The sequence below is a fragment of the Crocodylus porosus genome, unplaced genomic scaffold, assembly GCF_001723895.1.
Source record: "Crocodylus porosus isolate Cpor-Errol unplaced genomic scaffold, CroPor_comp1, whole genome shotgun sequence".
In the NCBI taxonomy this organism is placed as follows: domain Eukaryota; kingdom Metazoa; phylum Chordata; order Crocodylia; family Crocodylidae; genus Crocodylus; species Crocodylus porosus.
This window is the reverse complement of record NW_017728909.1, coordinates 20,204,457-20,229,566: the sequence shown is the minus strand read 5'-3', so window position 1 is coordinate 20,229,566 and position 25,110 is coordinate 20,204,457. Positions and strand designations below refer to the sequence as shown.

At 51.9% G+C, this 25,110-nt stretch overlaps 1 protein-coding gene across 2 annotated transcripts in view; it reads left to right on the top strand.

Moving 5' to 3' along the window:
* Positions 1-17,370, top strand: part of FAM219A (family with sequence similarity 219 member A) — a 129,440-nt gene extending 112,070 nt beyond the window's left edge. Inside the window, exons 4-6 of one of the 2 annotated variants that reach the window (XM_019531870.1) lie at positions 4,431-4,511; positions 4,909-4,963; positions 6,668-17,370. In XM_019531870.1, the coding sequence (XP_019387415.1) occupies positions 4,431-4,511; positions 4,909-4,963; positions 6,668-6,823 (292 nt within the window). In that variant the 3' untranslated portion in view covers positions 6,824-17,370. Of the gene's footprint in view, positions 1-4,430; positions 4,512-4,908; positions 4,964-6,664 lie in introns of both variants that reach the window. The other variant, XM_019531869.1, reaches the window with a different exon arrangement.
* The last annotated feature ends 7,740 nt before the right edge of the window (positions 17,371-25,110 follow it).

Here is a 25,110-nt window from a genome sequence, read left to right as displayed (position 1 = left end):
ATCTTCAGTACCTGTAGCGGTAACCAGAATTCATGCCAAGGCACCGCCAGGTTTTATTTGTATGTTGCTGTGATGTTCGGAGAACGTGTCGGTAGTTCACGCTTGGAAGTTTGGGCCCAGGAAGAAGCCTCAAGCCCTTTGTCACGAGCAAGAGATTCAGCACATGTAACTAAGGAGCAGAAAATGTTCAGCAGGGTTTTCTGTGCCACACTTCTTCATAGTCTCCCACCTAAATCTGGAGATTAGGAAAAAACGTTTGTTTCTGTGAGCTTCCCAAGAGAGGCATAAGCCTCCTTGCTTGGGAAATCAGAAAATCCGGAGCCCTGTAGTCAGTGCTGGGACTGGGCGTGAGGAAGGGAGGGGAGAGGTGGCAAACAAAGGGGACTCGTGGAAGGATTAGCAGCCGCTTAAGAACTGCAAATGGAAATGGAGGGCCGATCCTGGGAGAGGAGCAGCTATTCACAGACACTTTAGGATTAATACTTGAAAAACTGTCTCCCCTTCTCGACAGATATAACTTTAAACTGTTTTAAAGGAAGATGGGGGTCTTGTCACTTGGGAGCACCTGGCAGCTGTTCTGATTTAACCATTACTTCTGCACCTGTAAGTGAGCTGACCCACTGTAACCGCAGCCCTTTACACCAGTGACGCTCAACCTCCCAGCCCCGCAGGCTGGACGAGTAGCACCAGACCAGTGGATGAGCGGCATCTTGTAGGCAGGTATTGGTTCATGAGCATGAACCAACTCACCAACACAACCCAGCTGCCAGATCTGGCTGCCACATGACCTGGCACACTGGCCTGACCTGCACGCTGGATCCAGTCACAGACCAACCCCACGTGCTGGCATTATCCAGCACGTAAGGCCATGTCCTCTGCCCGCAGGACTCCCCATGAGTCCAGAAATAGAGCAGCGAGGGAGCAGCCACAGCATTCTGGAAGCAATGAATGCTCCCACCGCTCCCCCACCGGATCGCTGGACCTGCGGTGAGCCCTGAGGGCTGGGCTGCAGGTTGAGCACCAGTACTTCAACTGGTTGAAGTGACATCGCTCCACTCCACTTCCACCAGTCTCAGAGCAAACAGACATACCAGTTGCACTGGAACATCTTATACTGGGGTGATTTAATCCCGGTGTAACTGTTACATCTGTCCCCATGCTTAGATTTCTGTCGCAATGTCTTGCTGACTCATTAGTCTCATCACCCTCTGCCCTCAGCCTACGGACATTTAAGTAAGAAAGACCCTGTCAGGGACCCTAACAGTACCCACGCCTTTCCCTGATGACTCAGGCCCCAAGAGCATAAGCAAAGCCCATGACATTGTTAAAATAGCTTCCACATACCAGTTCTTGTGATTTGCTGCAGATATTTCTAATATCCATCTCTAACAGTACTTTAACTCCAGGCTGTGAACTCACTTCAGTCTCGGTGGAATGAGAGCATTGAAGAAGGCTCTGTAGTTTTCTGCTGACTGGTACATTATTTCCCCCCTTTTATCAGTCTGTTACTTCTCCCAATCTTGAATTTTTTTTTCTTTTCACTTTATTCATCTTATCATTCCCCCTCCCGCCCCCACCGCTTCCCTTGTTTCTTGTTCTTCTGTAAGAGTATTATAAATGCCTGACACCAAGCCTCCAGTATCACATTTCCCTCGCTACCCTGTCTCTGCCTGTCTCTCATGGGGAGAATCAGATTTAGGGATAAAAGAATAATTCAGCCCCTGACCTTTGGGAGGTTGTTGGCATGGAGCTCTCACTGGTCCTGCATTGTTTTTGAGCTAGGCCAGTGTCCACTAGGGATCAGTCTGAAAATCCCAAATCACTTCAGGTGAGGCAGTGAGCCATTGGCTGGTATCATTGTGCAGTAATTTTTTTGACCTTCAAAATCCAGGACCTAATCTCCTGATCAGTCGAGCCCTCCATTTATGGAGCTTTTTTTTTAATCAATACTATTCATTTCCTCCCCGTCCAGCCATGTTCCAGCTCTCAATCTCTCTTTTCCCCCCACCCCCATACCATGTAGATGGCTTTCTTTTTCCTCTGTTCCTTCTTATAGCTCAGTTAGACTCACATTTTGCAATTGCATCTTTCATGCTCAGTCACTGAAAACACTGTCATGCGAAGCACAAAGATGATCTGCACATGAGGGGGATGAGGCAACAGTGGATTCTGCAGCATTTGAGAGGCCAAACAACAGACAAGGGAAAAGAGGAAAAAATGTGAAGCCAGGGTCAGAGCTAGCACTGCAGACTCTGCCTTTGGGAGTAAAATTAAACATGTATACTACAGAGAACAATGGGGCTAAGTACAGACAGTCAGAAAGCCCAAGGCTGAATTGATTCAATCTTCACAGGTTAGTCTAAGCTGCGTAGATTGAACCAATAAGCTAGTAAACAGACATTCACTTTTGATCCCAGAAATGCAGCCACATGCCTGGGCCAAAAGCCAGGGGGCGCCAGAGCACTCCTCCCTGGTGGGCGGGAGCAGACAGCTTGGGCCAAGGCTAGCCCACCCACCCTGCAAAGGCGGGGTTTACAGGAAAGGTGCAAAGCATCCTGGGATGCTGGGGGATTATGCATTGACCTGAATCTGGAGGGGGTCTGGAATAGAAGTTCAATAAACCGATTTAACCTAAATCAGTTAAATCTGATACTACATCCATCCAGGTTTATCTCAAACCAGTGTCAGCCATTTTGAAAGTGGTTTGTGTGCACTGAACTGTTGCGTTACAGATCTGAACCAGTTTCTGATCACTTATACCAGTGTATGTGTAATTCTGTCCCTAGCCCAATAGCCAGACATTGCTTGGTAAAAGGATGTAGCTAATTATAGAGCAAATAAAGTACACTAGGAAGGACACGTTTCCCAGGTTACTTGACAATACAGGGCCAATTTGGAAAGAAGTAAGAGCTCTTAGCTGTTGTATTTGGGGTGGCAGCTTTAAACTGAAGAGCAAGCTTGGCATCCAGGGCAGCTGGCCAACTCTGGCTGACCACAGGCTCTGTTCCTGAGCCTAAATGTCCTGGCTTCTTGATCTACTTCCCATATTGTTTCCAAAAGTAGACAGACCCTCCATGTGCTATGGAAGGCTGGATCTCCGTTTTGCAAGAGGCTCTCTTTGTTTCCTCCATGTCACTGGTGCAACAGATTGGAAATTCTGCAGCCGCTTTAAAGTAATTTTTTAAAATGTAGTTTTTTAATGACTTCAGAAGGAAACTGGCTAATACAATCAGTGGCAAACCTGCATGTGCGCTTTGATGTGAAATTCAATATATTCTGCTCTTCCCTGGAGTTGCCAATCTTCAATGCACAGCAGCTTTTTGTATGGCTAATGTCACAAGCACTTTGCAGAAATTGCCAGTGGAAATGCTGGATGCTTTTTGCAGCTGAGCACAAAGCAACTGGAGCTTTTGGCCTTGGTAGAATGAACTGTCATCTCAAGACTAGCATTAACCCTTCTGTTCCCAAACGCCAAGCTTGCTGAAGGAAAATGAGCCCCTTCGTTGAGTTTTGCAAGGTGTAGGTAAAGGAACAGAGCATTACTCCATTGAAAAGGAGGGGGAAGTTGTTTCAGTTCTCAGCTTTCCTGGTTGAATCTTGTTCTTGTATACAAGGTTTTCTCCATTGCTCTGTGTCCATTTAGAAGCATTAAATGCAGGATGCAGTTCTAGAGTACAGCAGTTCTCATCAGGGGGTGGGGGAGTTGAAGTTAATGAGCCCGCTTACTTTACAGGAAGATCATGAATCAATATTCTGTTCCCTTACCGTTTCGTAAGTGATTGAGAGTATTAACTTATATTCGATAAAATCCTTGAGTATATTTGGGTTCTTTTACTGCACCTAGCAATTCTCACTCCTCACTTTGCTAAATATAGCCCATGTTTTCTGAACACTGGCAAACTCAGAAACATTGGCAACTCAGAAATCCCTGGCAGGTTTTGCATTGTACGTGGCATGATAAATATCTTGAGTTTTAAATAAGAATTTACTTATGTAAGCTTCTGCATTTGGGGGTGGATAAGAGCTAGGTCCATAAAGACCAGCAATTCACTTATTTTGATTATTAAAAGTGCCAAGACCTGCCTTCTTATGGCTTCCTTGTAATATAGGCCATTATAACTTCTTGACTGCTACCAAGACGCTAATCTAGTAGTCCGTGCTCCATGTTCTGGAGACCCCAAGACAGGAGGGACCAGCAAGTTCCCTTCCTTCATCCCTTTGAAATATGTTTCTCACAAACCAAGGGCAACACTTGGTTCCATGTAATTGCATCAACCTATATTTATTCGTGGAAGATGTTTGATAAAAATGAAGTAATCTGAAATGAAGAGACCCTCTCTGCTGTCCTTACTGGCTCGTGGCCTTGTCTTAAGCTTTGCATGGTACTGAACTTAAATTTGTACTTAATAGAAAATATTTAATTCTTGCAGGCTGGTTGTTCCCAATAAAGGCTATTCATCGTTAGATCAGAGTCCAGATGAAAAGCCACTGGTAGCCCTGGATACAGACAGGTACGCAAAGAGTTTCTTAACAATAAGATTGTATGCAGGATATTGCATTTCTTCATGAGTAATTCTGAAATCCAGGAGTCCTGACCTGCCAGACCCATCCTTGAATCACTCATGTTAGTTCCTCTCCCACCTTGCTGTGACCTCTAGCACGTCTTAGTCTGTCTGCCCATCTCTGTATACAGAAATGTGTATGGAAACACTCATTTTAAGACTGACTTTGCATGCAGAGTGCCTTGAAATCTATTGATGAAAGGTGCTCTGCAAGTACAGACACTGCACAGTTAACCTCTTTGTGCAGAGAGCTGAGGTCCACAGTATGGAGAGGCAGGAATCTAGAGAGAGAACAAGACTCTCTAACTGCCTCCTTCTCTTTGCTGTATCTTGTCATTCTCTACAGTGATGACGACTTCGATATGTCCAGATATTCCTCTTCAGGATACTCATCAGCTGAGGTGAGTTACACTCCCTTCTGCTTGCCTTGCCTCAGTGACGACTGGAAAGAAATTGCATTCCAGAGACGAGCAGGGCAAAGCATTTACAATAAAGGGATCTTGGAAAGACACAGCAGCAGCACCACAATAATTGTATTCTTGTTGCTGAGCTAAAGGCCTCTCCCCTTGTCCCTTTTGGACAGGCATAATTTTATCCACTGGACGTATTTTCTGTAGCGCTCAGGGTTGGAAATTCATGCTGCCAGACCTCCAGGGGAAAGGCGTCTTGGCAAAACCGGTGCAGAAGGGTTAGACTGTAGGCCTCCGCCGCTTCAGTAACCATCTCTCTGACAAGTACAAATGAATGAATTCCTTGGGAAGCAAGAAAGATACCATTTAGTGCCGTCTCCAGAGGGGGACTATTGACACGTGCTGTGAGTACAGGGGTCACTTTGTGCACAGTGAGCAACCTCCCCCTCACACCCTTTTTTTTGCCCAGGACAGGAGGAAGCTCCAGGAAGAACTTGTGTATAAGCTCTTCCTAGCTCTAGCTTTGGCTGAAGCCCAGGCCAGGGATTGTGACGGGGCTGTGCCAGTGTCCCTGCTAGGAACTGGACTCAGAAGTTCCTGGCTAGAGGGTCTTGTCCCCCCGCTCAGGGTCAAACTCATCCCCACATTTGGGGTCAGGAAGGAGTTTAACCCCATGGTCAGATTGGTATGCACTGGGGATGTTTGCCTTCCTCTGTAGCAGGGGTGTAACTTTCTTCCTGGGATGTCTCCAGCATATATTACCATAACCATTTATAGAAACAGGATGCCCCAGCTTTACCTGTGGCAGGTTTGGGTGTTAGGTCTTACGTTGTGTCAGGGTCAACAGTAGTTTTACTAAGAGATTAGACAGTGGATTTGTATCAGATAGTTTGGATAATGATGATCCTGCCTCAGACAGAGGACTGGACCAGATGACCTCCAGAAGCCCCTTCCAGCTCTACTTCTCTAGGCCCAGAGGTTCCTGTTTAGAGGGTTTCCCCTCCCCTCTTATGGTCAGACTGATCCCGACATTTGGGGCCAGGGAGGAATTGTGTCCTGTGGTCAGACTGATTGAGATTGTTGGGGGGTTTTGCTTTCCTCTGTAGCAGGGGGACATTGCTTCTGTCTTGGATCTTTTATCTCCCTGCTTTACTTGTGACAGACTGGGATACTTTTGGGGTCTTTGGCCAATATGCCTTGTAGTTGTGCAACAGGGTTGATTGTGCAGTTTTCAGAATAGGTTAGAGCAAGATTTGTACAGGCTGGTTTGGATGGGGATGATCCTGCCTTGAGCGGAGAGTTGGTCCCTTCCAGCCTGGCTCTGTGGGCTGGGACTGGGTGTTATGTCTTACGTTGCCCTATATGCTAGATGAGGCATACAAGGAAGCATGGGACCCAGTCCCAGCCCACAGAGCCAGATGGGGCCAAAGCAGGAGAGGCGTAGGGCCCCAGAGCCTGATTCTGGCACATGGTGCCAGGCAGGGGTGGCACATGGAGATAGCATGGAGTCCAATCCCACCCATGGGCCAGCCCTGTACTGTTCATCTGGCCCACAGGGCCAAAAGCTTGAGCACCAGTGGCTTAAAACAAAAGGTAGCACCTTTACATCCTTGTAGGAAACTTCCTCCGAGTTTGCCCCATTCAAAAAAATAAACGTCTAAAGTATTTGACTGTGTGTCTCTTTGTTTGCAGCAGATTAACCAAGACTTGAACATCCAGCTGCTAAAGGATGGGTATCGGTTAGATGAGATTCCAGATGACGAGGACCTCGACTTAATCCCCCCTAAGTCTGTCAACCCCACCTGCATGTGCTGCCAAGCCACCTCCTCCACCGCCTGCCACATCCAGTAATGAGGACAGCAGGACGTGATCAGTGCTTTCCACTATAACTGTAAAACTTAACGGGCCATTGCTTCCTCCTATGGTAGGACGTGCATCTCTTTGTGTTCATGGAGCCAGGAGAAACCAAAAATCCATTTTACGATCAGTTGATAAGTTCTTCTTAAGCCCTGGTTAACAAACATAGAGGCTTGAAGTGCCAGACTGGGCCTGGTCTGGGGAGTTAATGCGAAAGGGCCTAGTGGTCCTAGGTCTGTATAGGCTCTGACTGAGGTCTGCATGGTGGCAGGGCTGGTTTAGGGCAGCAGTTATTCCGCCACGTCTCAACTAATCTTATTGCAAGATCCATGGTGAACTGGAGACACAAGGTCTTTCTAACAGGGTGGGGAGGGCATTATCTTTAATTCATTCCCTAAAACCGATCCATTTTTGCCAACCAACTGGGTCTGGGCATAGGAGCAGAGTACAACATTCTGGGGGGGAGCCAGGTCAGCAAGGAGTAACATGCCCTGAAAGTCAGCTGCACTCACAGAGCACACGTAGGCAGTATTTCATCCTGGGTCAATACCCACAGCCTCTTGGGCAGCCATGTCACACATCTGATGAATCTGCTCCTCGTTTCACCTTAAATCACCACCAGACAGGTAAAATTCTATCCACAGGCCATCTTTGCTCCTTTTAGATTCACTTCCAGGAATAACCATACAGTCTCCAGGAATTCAAGCCAAGTCACATTTCTTGGGTTTTGTTTAAATTTTTTGTGGCCCAGCTCATGCCAAACATCCATTAAATAAATTCTCATACATGCAGGGACACAGAGATTAGGGCAGGAAGACCAAACACCGTGAAGAATGCACATTTTTCCCAGGTTTTCACATGTTTATCAATGCAGAATGCCAGTGGGTTCGGTATTGTCCTAGGCTGAGAGGGGGAGCATCTTTCGGGAACAAAAAGACTGCGAGTATGTTCACCTCATTAAAAGCACGAGGAGAACTGCTGTTATCCCACCTCTGCCCTTTTCTGGGACAACCATAGCTCACATTAAAGCTGTCTCAAGAGTGAGGGAACTTGTGTTTAGACAGTGCTCTCAGGAAACCTGGCTCTAAAATAAATGGATGGATGGTATCATCAATTTGCCCAGCAGCTGTGTTTGACACAGGCAGGTTTCCTGAATCATGCAGCACATTAGCTTCCTGACTGCTTTCTTTTGTTTAGTTTTTGGAGCTTTTGGCTGCAGAGTCCCCAGGGAAGACTGCCAGCATCGCCTTTAGCACTCACCTTAGACCTGAGCAATTGAAAGATTGAGGAAAATTGGATCAGTTTTTCTAATCTCAACTCCTTTCTGGAAATTCCATAATATTGCAACAAGGTGCTCAAGTTTCACCTTTCTGAAGTACAAAGTCTTTGTTTAAAAGCCACATGCAGTCAACCGAGTCCTTAAGCGGGCACTGTCACCTGCTCTTAATCGCTGTAAGTGGCGTTGGCTTTGATTCTGCCCATCACGAGGCACCACACTGTGTGGCAGTCTGAGCAAAGGATTAGGAGATGGCGGCTCCATTCCTCTCTTGCATAATCGTGAGCAAGACACTTCAAACCATGTTTTCCTCATCTGGGAAGGAAGGGAAGGAAATTAGGGTGTTGTGAGGGCGAGTCATTATTAGTGATCATGCGTTGCTTCTTCAAAGTGCTTCAGTATTAACTTTTCCTGGTCAATAGGGAGTAGATCATCCCAGAAGCAGGCTCTGCTGCTGCTTTTGCCCTTTTTAATCACCTGATAAACACTAAAGCAAAACAAACTGCCAGAGCCATTTTCTTTCTGCTTCTGTTGTGCCTCACTTCAGCTCTGATGCCAGCAGAGCTGGTGCTCAGCTTTGGGAAGAACTAGTCACCTCTGGATAGCAGAGGAGCTGTTGCAGAAAAGACAGATGTTAATTGTTTTCCAGGCAACACACTTTTTTAAAGTGAAACTGTGGCTAAATAGGAACAAAAAACTAAGGTCAAATCAGTTACCTGAATCACTTGACAGTGTCCTTTTAAAGGCCACCACGACAAGACTTCCAAATTCCTCAGTGGCACTGTGTAAACCAGGACGAGTCAGGTCCCAGTTGTACAGACACTCAAATGTCCACCATCTCTCTCCTCCGAGTCAGTGCTCCATCTTAGGGCACAAACTCTGCCCTACCGAGAGCCCGACCTGCCTGTGGTTAGCACCTTGCAGGGCTGCTCACCTGCAGTGAAATAATCCATGTTCTCTGCCGTGTCCTATTCCAGCATGGGCTTCCCCTCTCTGATCAGCGCCTTTGTGTCCTGACCAAGAGGGCATGCTGCACTCTGGAGCTCACTGTCTTCACACAACAGACCCCACCTGCTATTTCTTTCTGTATCCCACCACAGCAGCATTATTTTGATTGCCCCCAACCTTTTTTTTTTCTTGTGAACTAAGCACCTGCTTCCAGTTTAACCCTCTAAGACCTCTGAGACTGAAATGCCCAGTAGAAGGGGGAGAGAAGTTTGGACTACGTCCAGGCAGTGACGTGACTGAATGCCGTCCACAGCCACACAGTCACAAGCTGACTTTTGTTCCTTGTTCACAAAGGGGTTGGTTACAAAGAGCTGGCTTGGCACGATCAGATACCTAAAATGGAAATTTTTGGCTTCTCCTCACTCGATGCTTTGTGTCCATATATTTTACTAGGGGAATAAAACAGACAGGGTGAGGGAAAGCAGTTATCAATGTCGGGTTGGTATCAGGAAGGCTGAATGCATTGAGAAAATGCACATGTAGCTACTACAGAAAGGTGACCTATAACCCTGTTACACTGCAGCCTCTTCTGCAGAATATGAACTAGTTTTATGGTTTTTTAATAAGGTTAGTACTATGGTGCACAGTTGGGATTATGTACTACACTGAAAAATGGTTGGTTAAACCTGGCTCTCCCTTTGTGGCCTCATGTTCAGATCCTGGGTTCAGCCAGAATATGACTTCTCCTGCCTTGTGCCAGCCAAAGAGGCCTAAACCAGTGTATTGTCCATCGTGCTGTGAGGCTCTCTCTCAGACCCAGGGGATTTTCCTGATGCTCTGCATTGTAAAACAGGCAGCCTGCTGGCCAGGAGAGCGCTCAAATGTCTGTAGATTGCTTGAGAGAAAGCTGGTTTCCAAACCATCCCTATTTCAACGTCTTCTCAAGCATCAGAAACCCCATCTTCCAGTCTCAAGCCCCAGAAAGCTCCATTACAGCATCCCAGCATGTGAAAGCCTATTGCCATATCAGCCAAAAGTACCATGCCGATACTGTTTGCTTAATGATGGGGATAAAATTCTCACGGTGACCCATAGGCCTCACAGAAGCATTTGCACCTGATGCGTTTGAATCCAAGACCCTCTGTTTGCTCATAAATAAGGCCTTCAGCTTTTAGTTACCAAAGCACCGGACTTTAATCACATTCCTTCCTTTTTAAGTGCGACATGGATCCCACGGGCTGGCTCTGCTATATAGGATGACAGCACACAGGCCTGGTTTTCCAGCGTTCCAAAGATTAAGGTCATAACTAGGTTTACAATGAATATTCACGCTGATGCCACATTGCCATGGGCAAAGAATGACCGCTGCCTGGTGAGTGACTCCCACTGCAAGGTTATTATATATTGAACCAACCCAGCAGACAGCCCTGTCTAACCTCAGCGCCTGAGTCACCTCTACTCAGCATCTTGGCATCCAGTATGTCCCAGTATGAGGCACCAGTGGGATTCAGCATAGGATCAAGTTACTTTGCACTGACATTGCATGTGGCCTGTAGCATCCAAGAGAGCACGGTTCGTGCTCACTGCAGTCCTGTTCCTCTTCTGTTCACCTGTCACCAGAAGCAATGGTGCAGAAAATGAAACAGAGGCACCGTGCTGCCTTGCAGGGGCCTCCAAAATGGCATGTTCGTAGAATCCATGTCCTGTTCACTGGGCCAGCAAGGTCTAGGAGTACTTAGAGCAGCATTGAAAAGCTAGAAAGGAAGTCAGATGCCATCTGAAAAGAAAGAGAGGATGTGGCAGGCAGTCCCACAGCATTTAGAAGCAGTGAGAAGGTGGAACAACCTTTTGGAGTGAAGATAAGGTGGGAGGGAGCATTAATGGATGACAGTTTGCTGCCAACCAGTAATGAGCTGGCCTCAAAAGCTTCTTAACGATTACACTGACTTGGCCTTTCAGATGGAAAATGAGTTCCAGGTGCTTTCTGGTTGCTGCATTTAGAGCCAGTCACTGCATTCATGTCCTCCTGCAGCCCTTTCTCTAGGATGTGGGTAGAGGGTGGCGCCTGGAAGGAGGAACACCTGCTGCTATCCATCAGGAGTGCCATCCCCAAGGCCTGCCTGACCAGATGCCTTTCCAGGTAGAAGGCCAGCCCTCAGACCAGAAGTGCTGAGTTATCTGGTGCACGCTGCTTGCTACATGACTTGCACAGATTGCATGTCAGATGTGGGCGGAAGTTTGTATCCTGCAGCCAGGTTCTTCCCTGCTGTTCCTCCCAGTGCATTTGTTACCAGCCCACGTGCCTTTGTGTCTGCTGTGTCGCTTTGACTGTCTTGTCCACTGCTGCTTGGTGACTGAATAAATTTGCTTGGGGAGTAGCAGCAGAAGCACCAGATAACACATCTTATTCTAGGGCATCCCCAGAATAGCACTGGGATGGCCAAGCTCGCTCGCCAACTGGACAAGCCTAGACCAACCCACCCAGCCATGTGTTGTCTGGCACCCTCATTCCTCAGCTGCAATCCAGAAAATCCTTTTCTCTTTCTCCTTTCAGCAATGACTTCTTTACTCTACTGCAGAATCTGAGAGGCTTGAGAGATCAGTTGCCTGATGGAGCAGAAATGAGGAGGAAGGGACAGGCAGGCACCAGATGGAGCAGTGGAGTAGAGGAGGAGGCAATGATTGCAGATGTTGCCAGGTGCCTTCCTGACCCAGAGCGGGTCCTGCGGTCCAGTCTGGCCTGCCACAGCAAGGCACTGGTCTGGGCAGGCTCTCCCTAGGGCAGTCGGGGGTGACACACAGGCTGCAGAGAGTCTCGCTAGCTTCATCAGCACAACGGAGCATATGATGGGAGGGCAGGAGAGGTGGGTTCTGCTCTTCATTCTGACCTCGGGCAAGTGGGCTCACCACTCAGCCCGAGTTGTCTCCTGTAAAAGAGGGGTCAGCCCTGTCTCCCAGGGAGGCAGGGGCTACTAATTCTTGTGGAACACTTTGGGGCCGGTGGCTGGCAGAAACGACAGGGGATTTGTGCTCAGAGGCCATCCCAAATAAGATGCAAGGGCCAGGTCTAAAATGATCAGTGTATAGATAAGGTCCAAGCCCCCAACAGGCAGGAGCACAGCTCCCCTTGCTGCATCCTGAGGCCGCAAGCCTGCCAGAGGGCAGCAATGTAGGGGACGGAGAGCTAACACAGCCCAGGGAGAGACGGCTGGCAGGGCTGTTCCCCACTCGTTAGGCAGCTGACACATGCACAGCCCCAGCGCTGCTGCTCCAGCCAGGTGGAAGGCCACAGTGGGTTTGACAGCTCTTCAAGAGGATAAAGATGCTGATGAGGGTACAGGGGCCAGAGGGGGCTAGCTACATGGACTGGCTGATAAGGGAAATCAAAAGCCCAACAAAAGAGCCGACTTGCTAAGGCGATGCTGAGATGAGCTTCCTGCTCTGTTCTGAGCATGCATGCAATTAAGGGGCATAAACCAACATGTTCATCCCTCTCTCAGATTCAGGACTTAGCTTCTGACCCTTTGCTTCACCTTCACGTCCTTCCTCCGTACACACACAAACAACATGGCTAGTGTTGCATAGAATTAAATTTGCCGTGGTGTCCGGATAGTGCTTGACTGAGCAGATGTAGGCTTTGCATGACCTGCGCTTGAATCAAAAGTGCATTCACTCCTGCTTTGATCCCAGCTTCCCTCCAGAGCTGACAGCAAGGAACAGTATTCTCTTTCAGCTAGTTTTGTCCCTTGAATAAATAATAGATGTCTGGGCAGGGCTTGGGGGAATCTAAACATCTAGCAGAAGATGATGATCTGAAGAGGGACACTGAGGCTGCTCTCTGCTCCCTTCCCTGGCAAGGGGTTGCTGATGCTCAGGATCAGTCCCTTTGTGACCGCTCCCAGCCCCCACCAAAGCTGGAAGGGTGCAGTAGCACTAGGAGATGAATTGCCCTCTGCTCAGCTTTTGTGGGAACATGGTGAGGGTGACACTTCCACTCAGCAATTTTCTTCAGAGTTTGAACTGCATCTCTTCAGACAAGCTTGCTGCCATTCCCAGAGCTGGGGATTTGGTCAGGTCACAGAGCGGGGACGGCTTCTGGAGCCAGACATATCCAGAACAAGCAGGTCAATGACTTTGCAGTGACCTAGAGCGGGCCACAGTAGATGGACATCAGAGCAGGAGGAAGCAGGCAACCCTTCTGAGGTCTGCTGGCAGCACACAGGCTGCTGGTGAGACCTGGTGCCTGACCATCAAGCTGTAGTCCATCCTTTTGCATTGCATGGCTATGTTGTAGGGTTGGATGGAAGTTCCCTGATGCTGAAACTGTATCTCCTTCCCGCTCCCACCTCTGTGGAGTCCCTGAACCCCGGGCATCCTCAGAACAGCAGCATCCCGACTCTGCCTGAAAGAGTACTGGAGACAGGCCAGGAGACCAAAGACTTACGCTTCATTGTGGTGAAATGAAACACGCTGCAGTGACCCCAGCAGAGGACAAGGATCCCCAGCATGAGTCAGAGGGCCATTTCGCATTGCGTTCTGGGACCCACAGTTTTTCACAAGCGGTGTTTTTGCTCAGAAGAGAGGATGACCAGGGGACTCAGCATAGAACCTGGGTGTTCTCCACATCTGGCCCCCCGGCCTCGTGACCCGCAGCAGCTGTCACAGCTTTCCCCTTCAGAGACAGAAAGCAGTTCCTCCCTGTGGCTTCTGGGTCCAGCCAGTCTGTGTGGCCCAGCAACAGGCCCCACGCCACCTCTTCCTCTGACACCCCTTCACGCTAGATGGATTTGCATTGGGAAGGAGTGCATCTCAGGTGTGATGCCACTATCTCCATAGTCACAGCATATGATCGAAGCAGGGGGGTTACACCAAGGCAGTGGAAGCAGCCCTCGTTAAGATGTACTCTTTCATGCACGTGGCTGGAAACCACCATGGCCAGCGCCAGAAGAGCAAAGCTGTGTCCAAGGGGCAGCAGTGAGATAAATCCCATTACTTAGGGAGATGACAGTTCTCCAAGTTGCTTTTTCCTTCCTAGTTCTTCATTCAGCTCTGCTCTTTTGCAATACCATAGAGGCTCCGAACAAATTAGAGAGCGTCTCCGTCCCAGACACTGATGTTAGGGCCAGGCTCCTTCCAAAATGGCAGGGAAACGGGTTTCTTTTACCAGTCTTTTGTGATATGGTCTAGTATCACCTCCCAGCTCACAGGTTTCTCTGCTCAATGTCTTGGAGCGGCCTTGAGCTGAGTAACTTCCACAGCTAAGCCTCTGGCTGCACGGGCATCTAGGACCTTGGGTTTTCAGCCAGGGCTGGCGGATCGGCACTTTGAACATCACCCCAGAGGGAGAGCTTGCATACAAACTGACAGGGGGCTGGGGAAAGGTATGATTTCTCTCCACCCATTTCCATCCCCTTGGGGTGGCTCCTGCACAGCGCGTTCTGATGAACAATTACTGTCACTTGACCAAAATCAGGGCTGCTGACCCAGGCAGCAGGACAAGGGCACCCTTTGCCGTACAGTGCGAGACGATGCAATCAAAGCACCATCCTTGGAAGGGCTCGGGTTTCAGGCCGGCTGTGCTTCAGTTGCCTGACTTCCCCGTGTATAATAGCAGCACAGCACTGGAAGAGCCCCCGCTCGCTTCGGAGACAGGGGGCTCCAGTCCCTTGGCTCAGCGGTCAGGGTGCACAGCCTGCTTTAGAGATGGGGTCAGGCTTTGATACGTGGACTCACGTCCAGAAGTCCCTGGAGTTCAGAGAGGTGGGGGTCTGGGCTCCCGCATGGCTTTGTCTCTCCCTGCAGGTGAAAGCACAGATTCCTCCCTACGTGTAAGTAGTAGAAGCTTGATGCCACACAGTTCCTATGAGAGCTTTCCCTCTTTCCTGTTCGCTCCTTTTCCCCCCAGCCTCAAAAGCTGCATCATGTGCAACCTCTTCTGCCAAAACACATTCCCATTGCTGGCTGCTCATTGAGGAAGCCAGAGAAGTCACAAGAGTAACACTGGAAGCCTCCTTTCCTGGGGGGCCGACCATCATTCAGGCATTAACTAAATTATCTGAAAGAGTTTGGGAGTAAAAACAAAATTTAGGCAGCCGTGGCGGGGAGGGTGGTTGCTTTCCTCTGCAGGATACTCAAGGCAGTTCTCATCTACAGCCCAAGATCCAAATTGCTTTGGCCTCAGGGAAAGTTTAAATCCAACGCTGAACTTCATGATCAGCCTCACTGCCCCCTTCTAGATAGTACCGGTGATACCCATAGGGCCCATGATGGAGATGCATGGGGTGAGCAATAAATTAGCCACACGCTGTCCTGTATTTCATCTCAATGGACCACAAAGAAAGCAGGCTTCCTGGGCAGGCTGTAGTTCTGTGAGTAAAAGGGTCTATTGGCAACTTTAAATCTCTACAGGGGAGGAAATGGGGTTTTGCATATTTTTAAGCCTTTTACTGAGCCTTCAGTATATTGAAGAAGGAAGAAACCTAATCACCATTTGAACAGCCTTCTAACGGGTTCTGAAGGCAGGTGCCACCTTGCATGTTGTCCTGCGAGGTAACATGCTACTCGCAGATCTTACTGTACTACTGCGGACGAGTCGCCTCGTGCACTGTATGGGAATGGGGGCAGGAGACACAGCACTGACCATTGTGGTCAACAGCTATGGCTTCCCAAAAACACAGAACCGGACCAGGACGGGGTCAGGGAGGGGGAAAGCAGCAACAACAATAGAAGTATAACTAGTCGTCACAGGTAAACTTCGGTATCCGTGTCCAGTGGTTAGTTCTAGACTCGCGAGCCTTGTTATATTGCACACGTCCTCCATTCACACCTTGGTTTTTTCTTCCCTCCCCAAGATGTTGCCATTATTGTTTTCTTTACACAACCTGCCGGGGAGCGGCAGAGATTGTCAGAAAAAAAGGACTCTCAGGCCACAGCTCTCGTCTCCGTCTCCCACTCAACCCCACGTTGAGCTGTAAGACGTGGTTGGCCATTACTAGTCCAAGTTGTATTAATGTATTCAAGCTACTTGTTTGAGTGGTATCCCGCCAGTACTCTGAAGGGGCCGTGTAAAAGGCTCTTGCCACCACCTTTGCTCACTGACAGCCCTTTGCAAACACCCCGTACTGGACATGCATTGGGCTGCTGTTGGCGGTAGCTGGCGCTGCCCAGCTCACACACACTCCCATTCATGCAGCTTCACTTGCAGAAGCTGACAGGAGGTGGCTGCTGCCCATTTTTGATTTCCCAGAGGGAGAGGGGATCTCTTTTTTTGGCACTACGATGCTTCATTAACCTCAACACGGCCAAGTTACGGGAGGCATTAATAGTCGTGATTGATCTGGTGCGGCAGGGCAGCATCCAGGCAGGCACACAGGCATTGCATTAATGACTGGTGCCGTGGCTGGGTCTCAAAACTGGGTCAGACCAGCCCAGTGGTTGGTAGAGAGCTTTTTTCCCCTCTCTCAGGAATCGAGCTGGCCTCTGCTTTCAGCATGCTGTATTGATCCCCTAGATAATGAACACTGAAGCGCTCTACCCTGGCACGTCTTGTCTCAACCTGAATATAACTGCTTGTACCCCACATTGAAACACCGTGACAGAAACCAGTCCCAAGGTCTCATTTCCCTGCAGCGTCTGATGCAGCGGATGAGGGGATGGAAGGAGGTGCCCACGAGGCGCTGGGCTCCAGATCCTTTCTGGATGGGTTCAATAAAAATTGCCTTCCCGTGGCAAGAACTCCTGCCGTCAACATCGATCTCAGCCCAGGAGACGCATTTCTGTCCCCAGCTGCTCCCATGTGTAGTGAAATGGCCAGTGCAGAAGTGTATTAAGTGTAACATTCAGCTTAAATAATCTGTATCATTAGGAAGAAAAGACATTATTGGCTTTATTCCACGGTAAGAAACTGCTACTTGTTTGGCCCGGCATGACGTGTTAATGCTGCCCTTAACTTGGCCCTCCGGTTTCTTTCTGATTTTGCTTTATTTCTCCTCCTGAAGCGCCAACCCTTATCTTCTAAAGAATGGGTTTTAACTTTCCTTTCCTGTTCAAAACATGTAGCACACCGTTGTACTTCTGTTCCTGTCTGCGTAGAGTACTGCCTTAAACAGATCCGTTGTGTTGTGTTTCTTTTCTTTTTTCGTTCTTGGTTTTTTGTTTTTTTTTTTACCGTCAGTTTTATGCATTAATTTATTTAAAAATGTGTTTTTTGGAAAACATGTATAATATTTTTTTAACATTTCCATTGCAGTATTTATCATTGTTACTGGTTGTGTGTAGTGTAACAGAATTAATGATATTAAAAAGCATACATATGAAACCCAGCCCCAGCCTCTGTCATTGGCAACATCCAGCCTGGCTCTGGGAAGAGTTGAGACCATTACAACTGGAAGGGTGGTAATAGCCTGGATGTTTCTTAAAGCTGCACTAGCTATCCCATATCTGAATGTTTCCAGTGCGCCCTGCCACCAGCCATGCCTAGGGGTATGATTTCAGTGGTCCTGAGAATCTGCCATTCAGAACGAAGCCTTGGACCACGAAAAACCAGAACAGGTTTTGGCACCTTCTCAGGAGCTGTCTCGGACGGTAGCAGCAGAGTTCCCAAACAACGGGACGGGAACAGAATTCAATATACAGTGGTCCGTAGGGTCTGAATCAAGGAACGTCCCCATTTGTATATTGGCAGGAACCATAACATTTTTCCTTTTTTTGCATCACAGTATGCAGACCCACTACTGGTTTCATCTGAAATGACTGCATTCCTCGGTGGCGGACAGCTTTGGCATTCATCCTGTTGCTCGTTGGGAGGCCATCAGCCTCTGGCTAAGGAAATCCAGTCCGTCTTGCCCGTTAGCCCCCCGCACAGACAACATTTTGTGTTATTTGTAGTGTTTTGTGAGACATTCAGCCCAGCGGGGCAGTCACCCTGCCTCTGTGGAATTGGCAGGATCAATTTGCTGATGCAGCAGTCATCACCTGTGGGAGATTTCCAGCAAAATACTCTCGTTTCTTGTCTCGTTATGAAAAATGCATGCATTACCCAAGCAAAGCCCCACTTTACAGTGGGGTGGATTTCATTGCTTTCAGGTTCAAAATTGGCTGCTACTTGGGACACAGAATGGAAAAAAAAAAACAGAGATGACCTAAGCCATAGGTAATATGCATATGACATTAAATATTTAGCAACTGATGATGCTTTCAAGTCCAAGGTAGGCAAACTCTCCAGTCCTAGCAGAAGGTGTTATTATTTCCAAAATCTTTCTGGGAAGCCCAAGTTCCTATATCACCCAGTTCATTAATGTCCAGGTGGGCTGCTGTGACGGGGCAGGCTGCTCTTTCTACGGACTCAGAGCACGCCTGCTTTTAGTTTCAGGCCCGGGGGAGAATCGTCTAAAGTGCCTCTAGCCCATTTTCAAAAGTGCCCAAGGCAGGTCAGAGCCTCCATCCCACTGGGAGCAGATAAACTGGGCTCCTAAGGCTCTTCTGCTAATGAGATTGGGTGCATCAGAGGTCTACTCCCAGACCCCCCTCCTTAAAGCAGGAGGCAAGTGAAATACTGGGGACTGGGCTATGCCACCCCTTCATACTGCGTAGGAGCTGCGATAGTCTCAGTCCGTCCGTGCTGCAAAGCACAACTTGTTTCTACTCACAGAGGTAATTGCTAACCTTATGCAGCCACTGGCAAGAGAAAACGCCAACTAATTTTACACTCCAGCAATTTAACGATCAGCTCAGTCGACACTGTGCCAGTCCCGTCCCTGTGTCCAGAGCCTCCGATCAAGTCTTAGCAAATAAAATCTAAAAAAAGGAGTTTGGACACATTTCCTTTGGAAGGACGCTGCAATACCCACCAGCCCTGGTTTGGTTCCTGCCGTTGGATGGTAGTTTTGAAGGCTTATGTAAACCAAGCAGGTTGGTCTCAGTCCAGTTCCAAGTAAATCAGTGCTAAATCGCAGCGGGCACCAGCAAAACTTGGCACAGCTAAGCCTGCTTCCAGTGGTCCGGGTAGAAACCAAGCTATGAAGGCAGACAGGAGCTTAGGGGGCAAGGAAGGGCTGTGTTGAACGGCAGCTGCCAGTATTGTGATCCCACAGTCCCAACAAGCAGAGGACATGAGGGGGCTGGGGCATTCGTCTAGTGCCTTCTTGAGCATGAAACATTCCTAGGATGAAATTTAGCCCAAATGCCCATTAAAATGCCATCAGTTTGCATAGCAGGCACAAGTCACTAAATATGGGTTAGTCTGAAGCTCTGGTAGGATGCAACAGGAGCCTCCAGCGGTTCATTAGCTATTGCTTTCCTCCAGGCTTCCTCCTGCTTGGTACAAAGGATTTGCTTGCTCTTGTCAATGGACGATTTAGCAGCCAACAGTGATAAATGGAGGAGGAGGACAAGGAGCAGTGACCATAAATCGTTAGAGGATGGTTTCAGGTTCGATGCAAGGAAGGGTGACCCGAATCTGGAGCAGACTTCCCGAAGAGGTGGTGCAGTCCCCAACCTTGGCAGTCTTCAAGAGGAGACGGGACAGACGCCTGGCTGGGATCATTCGATCTCTGCAGTACTCCTGCCCAGAGCAGGGGGGTGTTGGACTCGATCTTTTGAGGCCCCTCCCAGCTCTTAATGGCTATGAATCTGTGGAAGGCTCCCCCAGGGCACACTGCCCCGCGCAGGACCCATCGGTGCCACGGACCTCAGCTCTGAAGCAAACCAGTGAGGTAAGACCCAGGGAGGACAATCAAATCTAAGCCATTTGTGCTTTCCTAAGAGAAGGCCACGCTGCCACCTCGTATTCTGCTGGCATCTCCGAACCGAACCGTTTTTGGCCCTCTGTCACGGCCCTGTAGATCTGTTACATTTGAGGTGTACCGTGGCCTGTGCACGGCCAGACGGGAGAGCCGCAGAAGGGATCAATTCCCCGGGCTGTTCAGGGCCAAGAATTTGCACTGGCCTTCCCTTGAGCAGACCGTGCCAAGACAGACTGGCTAGCCTTAGTGAGGAGGGAGACGAGATCACACCTTCCAAACAAGCAGCGGCCCCTGCGAAGGCTGTGAACAGCTCAGAGGGCAGGTGTAGAGGAGGAAGAGGAAGGGGCATGTTCGGATAAGGTAGCTGAAATGAGACTGCTGGCGGCGACGAATGCGAATGGAGCGGTGTCGGAAGCGCAGATGGGAAACGGATGCGGCCAAGACAGGCGGTGGCCAGGAAGAGCCGAGTCCATTTGCTGGGCGAGAAGAGCGCAGAGCACGGCACGGGGAGGTGTTTGATCAGCCCCTGCCCCGTCTGGTGCCAGGGCTCGGCTTAGATGCTACCTCCAGGCCAGGTGCCCGGCCATCTCCCTGGTCCTTCCGGACGATGCAGGGGAGAGGAGGAGCAGTGCCTCTTGGAGGGAGACCGCCTCTCTATGGACGTGACGTCGCCGCAGAGCTCCCCGAGCTCTCACGCAGGGCTTGTCCCCCGGCCCTCTTCCAGCCCCTTGCTGTGCAGCCAGGGTGCAGGCTTATCCCCCTGAGCCTGGGCCAGAGAAAGCATGGCGGAGCGGACTGCAGAGCCGCGGTGGCTGCGGCAGGCAGAGCGCTGCTCACCCCGTCACCTGCGCTGCGGGCAGCGAGGACAGGAGCTGAATGCCACGCAGCCCAGCACCCAGAAACAGCGGCTGCTCGTTCAGATCTCCCTCCAGCTCAGCCCAAGCCTGGATTTGGCAGCCCTGTCTGAAAGGAGGCTGAATGGGGAGGGGGCAGCAGGAGAGCCATTAGTCTTCCTTCTGCTGGGGATTGCTCTTGCTGTGTCTCCTCCATGCAGCACAGCAGGGAGGGAGGTGGGGGGCGCCTGGTTCCCATTTTTCCTCCATATACATCACTGTTGGGAGGATACGGCCGCCCGGGACACCCCGCCTTGTAGCACTGGTGCCTGCTTGGCAGCTGGAAAGCTCCACAGTAGCTTGGGATGGTGGGGGGGGGCATTTATCAATGCTTATTTCTGAGGCTGGGCCCCTAAGCTGGAGGCAGGCAGCATCTCCGCAGCACACGCACCAGCATGGTGACGTGTTTGGGGGGTGTAAGCCATGCACAAGACTGATGGCGATGGGGCTGATCCCTCCTGCAGGGGCAGCTGCAAAACAGCCGGCGCCCGGGACCGGGACTGGGACTCATTGAGACTCGCGCTGGCTGAGTCCGGGCTCGGCCCAACTACCAGGCCCATAACCCAAAGACACCCTGAACACCCTCACCTGCCCCAGGTAAAGCAGGCACATAGGGGCATTGCCGGTATGCAGGATACGTAGCTCCCTGCAAAGCTGGGCGGCAGCAAGTCTTAAGAGGGCCAAGGGCCAGCCTGCTTCTTCCCAGGTACGTGATAGCAATGCCTGCCAGAAGGTGCTGGCATCCCCAGCATGCCAGGCATGGGGCTGAGGACACAGGAGAGGTGATCTGGCCACGTCTCCTATGTGGAGAAGCACGCGGCAAAGCAGCCGCTCTACGGGGAACGCGTAGCCGAGACATCGTTACATGACGGGCACTGATTTTAAAGCTCCTTCCGATTCAGGCTGTATCCCGTGGCACCTGGTCGCGCTGCCTGCAGAGCCTGACCCCCTCCTGGCCCTTCCCGGGAGCACGCCCCCACCCCAGCCGGCCCCGTGCTGTGCCAAGGCGGGAGACGCTGGGACACCGGGATCTTGCCGACAGGTTGATGGGAGCCGCCTCCAGCGGGAGAAATCAGTAGCCGTTTGTCGTCTTAACGTCTGCCCACCCGGGACCGTCGCCACACGTGGCATGGGGGCTGCCCGGTGCCTGGGAAGGGGGGTGTTCCCAGGCTGCTGCAGCTGGAGGACCCCCCTCCGGCCACCCCCTTGCTGCTTCCCGCTCCCGGGCAAAGGAGACGGCTGGAGTCACCGACGCGCACAGCAGACCCTTCGCTTGCGAGAGCCCCGGCAGCCGGGGCCTCCGACCCAGGCCGGCCCTGGTGCCGGTCCAGAGACACCCAGCCTGTCGCCCCCCTACCCCAGCGGTTCTCGGCCTTTTGAGACTCCAGGCACCCCTGCATAGGCTCGAGGCCTCCCTCCAGAAACGCCACCTTCCTTTTGCCTCCAGAAAAAACGGGGCCGTTCTCCCGGCCCAGCCACGGATGCCGGTGCGAGATCTCTGGGTTTCTCTTCGGTGTCCTGTTTGTGCACCCCCAGAGCTAACGCTGCACCCTCGAGAGGATCTGCAGGCCTCCTGGAGCAGCCTGTCTTTGCAAGGCTGGGAATGGGAGGGCAATCGGTCCGTGTCCTGCCCTGCAGCGCCCAGCCCTGTCCTTCCCCCCGCCCTGGCCGAGGGGGAGGCAGGCCGCGGCGGTGTCCGCAGCCCCAGGCCCACGCCGCCCCCACGCTTGGCGGCCGTCGGGTGACACAAGAGCGGTCCCGTCACGGAGCCCGAGCGGTACAAAAGAAGCCTAGCGACCGCCTGGTGTCCCGGCCCGGAGAGGCGCGATGACAGTGCAAGGCATCCCCTCCGGCTCCGGCTCCGGCTCCGGCGGCTTCGCTCTCCACCCGCACCTGCGTCCGAGCAACGCGGGTGGGCTTGTTCCCCTGCTAAGCCCGGCAGCAAGGCGCTCGGTGCTTTCAGAAGCCACCGTTCACAGTGCAACGCTGAGACCCGAGTTGCAGTCCTCGGGGACCCCTGGAAGTCCCGGCAGGTGCTCAGCAGGGTCCCACTGGAGCCAGGCTGCAAGCAGGCCCAGGCTGTCATCGGGGATAATGTCAGGGCTGCTGGGGTAGCCTACCAGACCCACAGGCCGATGATGGAAGCTGTGTAGACGCGCCAAGCACTCGGTCTTTTCCCTTAATTGGTGCACGACTCCGAGCAGAGGGTGAAATCCAGGCATCCCGATGCAGACATCGCCGTGGGCTGCCAGCCACAGCTCCTTTGCAGACTTTTTGGCATCGTCCGAGCGACACGGCTGCTTCAAGATGAGGAAGCGCTGCCCGGCCTAACACGGCCTCTTTAGCTCTGCGCGCGGAGTAAGAGATGCAGCCTCTGCAGACTTCCCACCCATTACGCCCCATCCACGCCGCCCGGAGAGCTCCCACGCTGGAGTAACGGGCTTTGAAATTACAGGCTGTTCTTGGCTCGTGCGAAAGGCAGGCACGCGGGGTGGCGGACGTGCGATTGCAGCAAGCCTTGGGACTGGAGTTCCTCGTCTCGGTAACGAGAAGACCCGACGCAGGCCAGCTGTTAACGAGCAAGGCGAGTGTGAAGTCTTGTAGCGGGTATAATGGAGATCGGGGCAGAATGAAAACGCTCCCCCCGGCCCCCGGCCCTGCCCCGGAGACCCACGCGGGAGGAGAAACACGAGCTGAACGGTGAAAGAGCCCCGTGGGATTGCTGGCTGAGCAGCCCCCTCTTCCAAGCCCATGAAAGCAGCAAGTATTTCCCTCCTGGCTCATCTCAGCTTCACACCACTGAGCAGAGCTAAAATACAGCACCAAGGCCGCGTCTTCGGGGTGAACCAAACCATGCACGCTGCCCTAGCCGCTTTGTCCACCCTTCCCGGGAGGGAGGGAAGCAGCCTGGATGGGGGCAAGCAGTCAAGGGATGCCACTACGTTACGGGGAGGTGAAGACGCCTTGCAGGCGAGGTCCCCTGTGCTGCAAGACGGGAGCGGTAGACGCTTGGCTGCTCCAGTCATGTAGGGCTTCTCCAGATGAAGCCGTGAAGAGGGGACTGGGACAGCGCTCGGCAAGGCGCGCTGTACGTTCATGGGCTTTGCAAGTGGATGCAGAGAGAGGCGAGGGCAGGAGAAGCCCAGAACAAAAGAGCACGGCCAGGGCGGGGGGGACAGGACGGCTGCGGCCGAACAGTGATGACATCCCTTGGGCTGCTCCTGTGCCAAGTACCCGCTGTCCCCAGCGCTGCCCGACTCCGCTCCCCTCGCTGCACGGCGATTCACTGTGGCATGGGACCAAACACCCCAGGGGAGTGAAAACCAGTGCCGGGTCCTGCAGGGATAAACCAGGGCTGAGCTTGACCTTCAGACCCAGCCCTGGCATCTCTCCAAGGCCGGCAGGAGAGTGGAGCAGGTTACCAGGCTCTCCACCCCCGGTCCCTAGGGCAAGAAACCCGCGCCAGGCCCACGCCTGCACATGTAACAGGGGCCGGAGACCCCACGAGACCCACTGGGGACTTGTTGCTAATCCACTGGACTCACTCGACGATGCTCCATAGGGGAGTGGGGGCGAGGTAGCGTCCTGCAGGGCCTGTTGCCTGCAGCCGGGAGGTGGAGGAGTGCTTGATGCCGCCTGAGCTGACGCGGAAAGACATCAGTTATATTCCCTGCCCGGCAGGTCAAGGACTACCAGCCCGCGAGGCTGCTGCCCAGGGCAAGGCCTCCAAGCATCCAGTGCAGATGTGAGGGCAGACAGGCCAGCCACTTGCCGTTTGCTGGGTGGCTTAGCAAACGCCAGCCCAGGGCTCAGCAACCGCCTGACGCCCCGTCCGGCCGCTCGCCATCACTGCTCACCCTGCCACCCTGCGGCGCAGCTACCAGGCCCCTTGCCCAGAAACACTGAGAGCCCCCGAGCCTGCCCCAGGGAAAGCGGGGGGGGGGGAGCCGGCAAGGTCTTGTTGCTGCAAGGGGGGCTAAAATGCGCTCGAGAGATCCTGGGTAGAGACCACAGGGAAAGCAGGGGGGCTGCAGCCACCAATGTCCTGCTGCTGCAGAGGGGATTCATAGACGCACTGCAGACGAAGGCAAAACCCCCCAGTCTGAACCGGTCTGAGCAGGGGGGAAATCCCTTCCTGCCCCCAACACAGCATCGGTCTGACCCTGAGCGGAGGGACAAGACCCTCCAGCCAGGACCCTCGGGGTCGGCGCCAGCAGGAGCACTGGCCCAGCCCAGCCCCAGCCCCAGCGCTCCTGAAGAAGGGGGAGAAAACCCTGGCGCTTGGAGCACCAGGAGGGGAAAATAGTTCCCATCTGGGTCTGTGTGGCAACCAGCAATGCCCAGATGCCTGTATCATGCCTAGAGCGTCCCAGCCCCCAGCAGCGGAGAGGCCGCCCCTTCCCTGGCATCTGCTCCGACAGC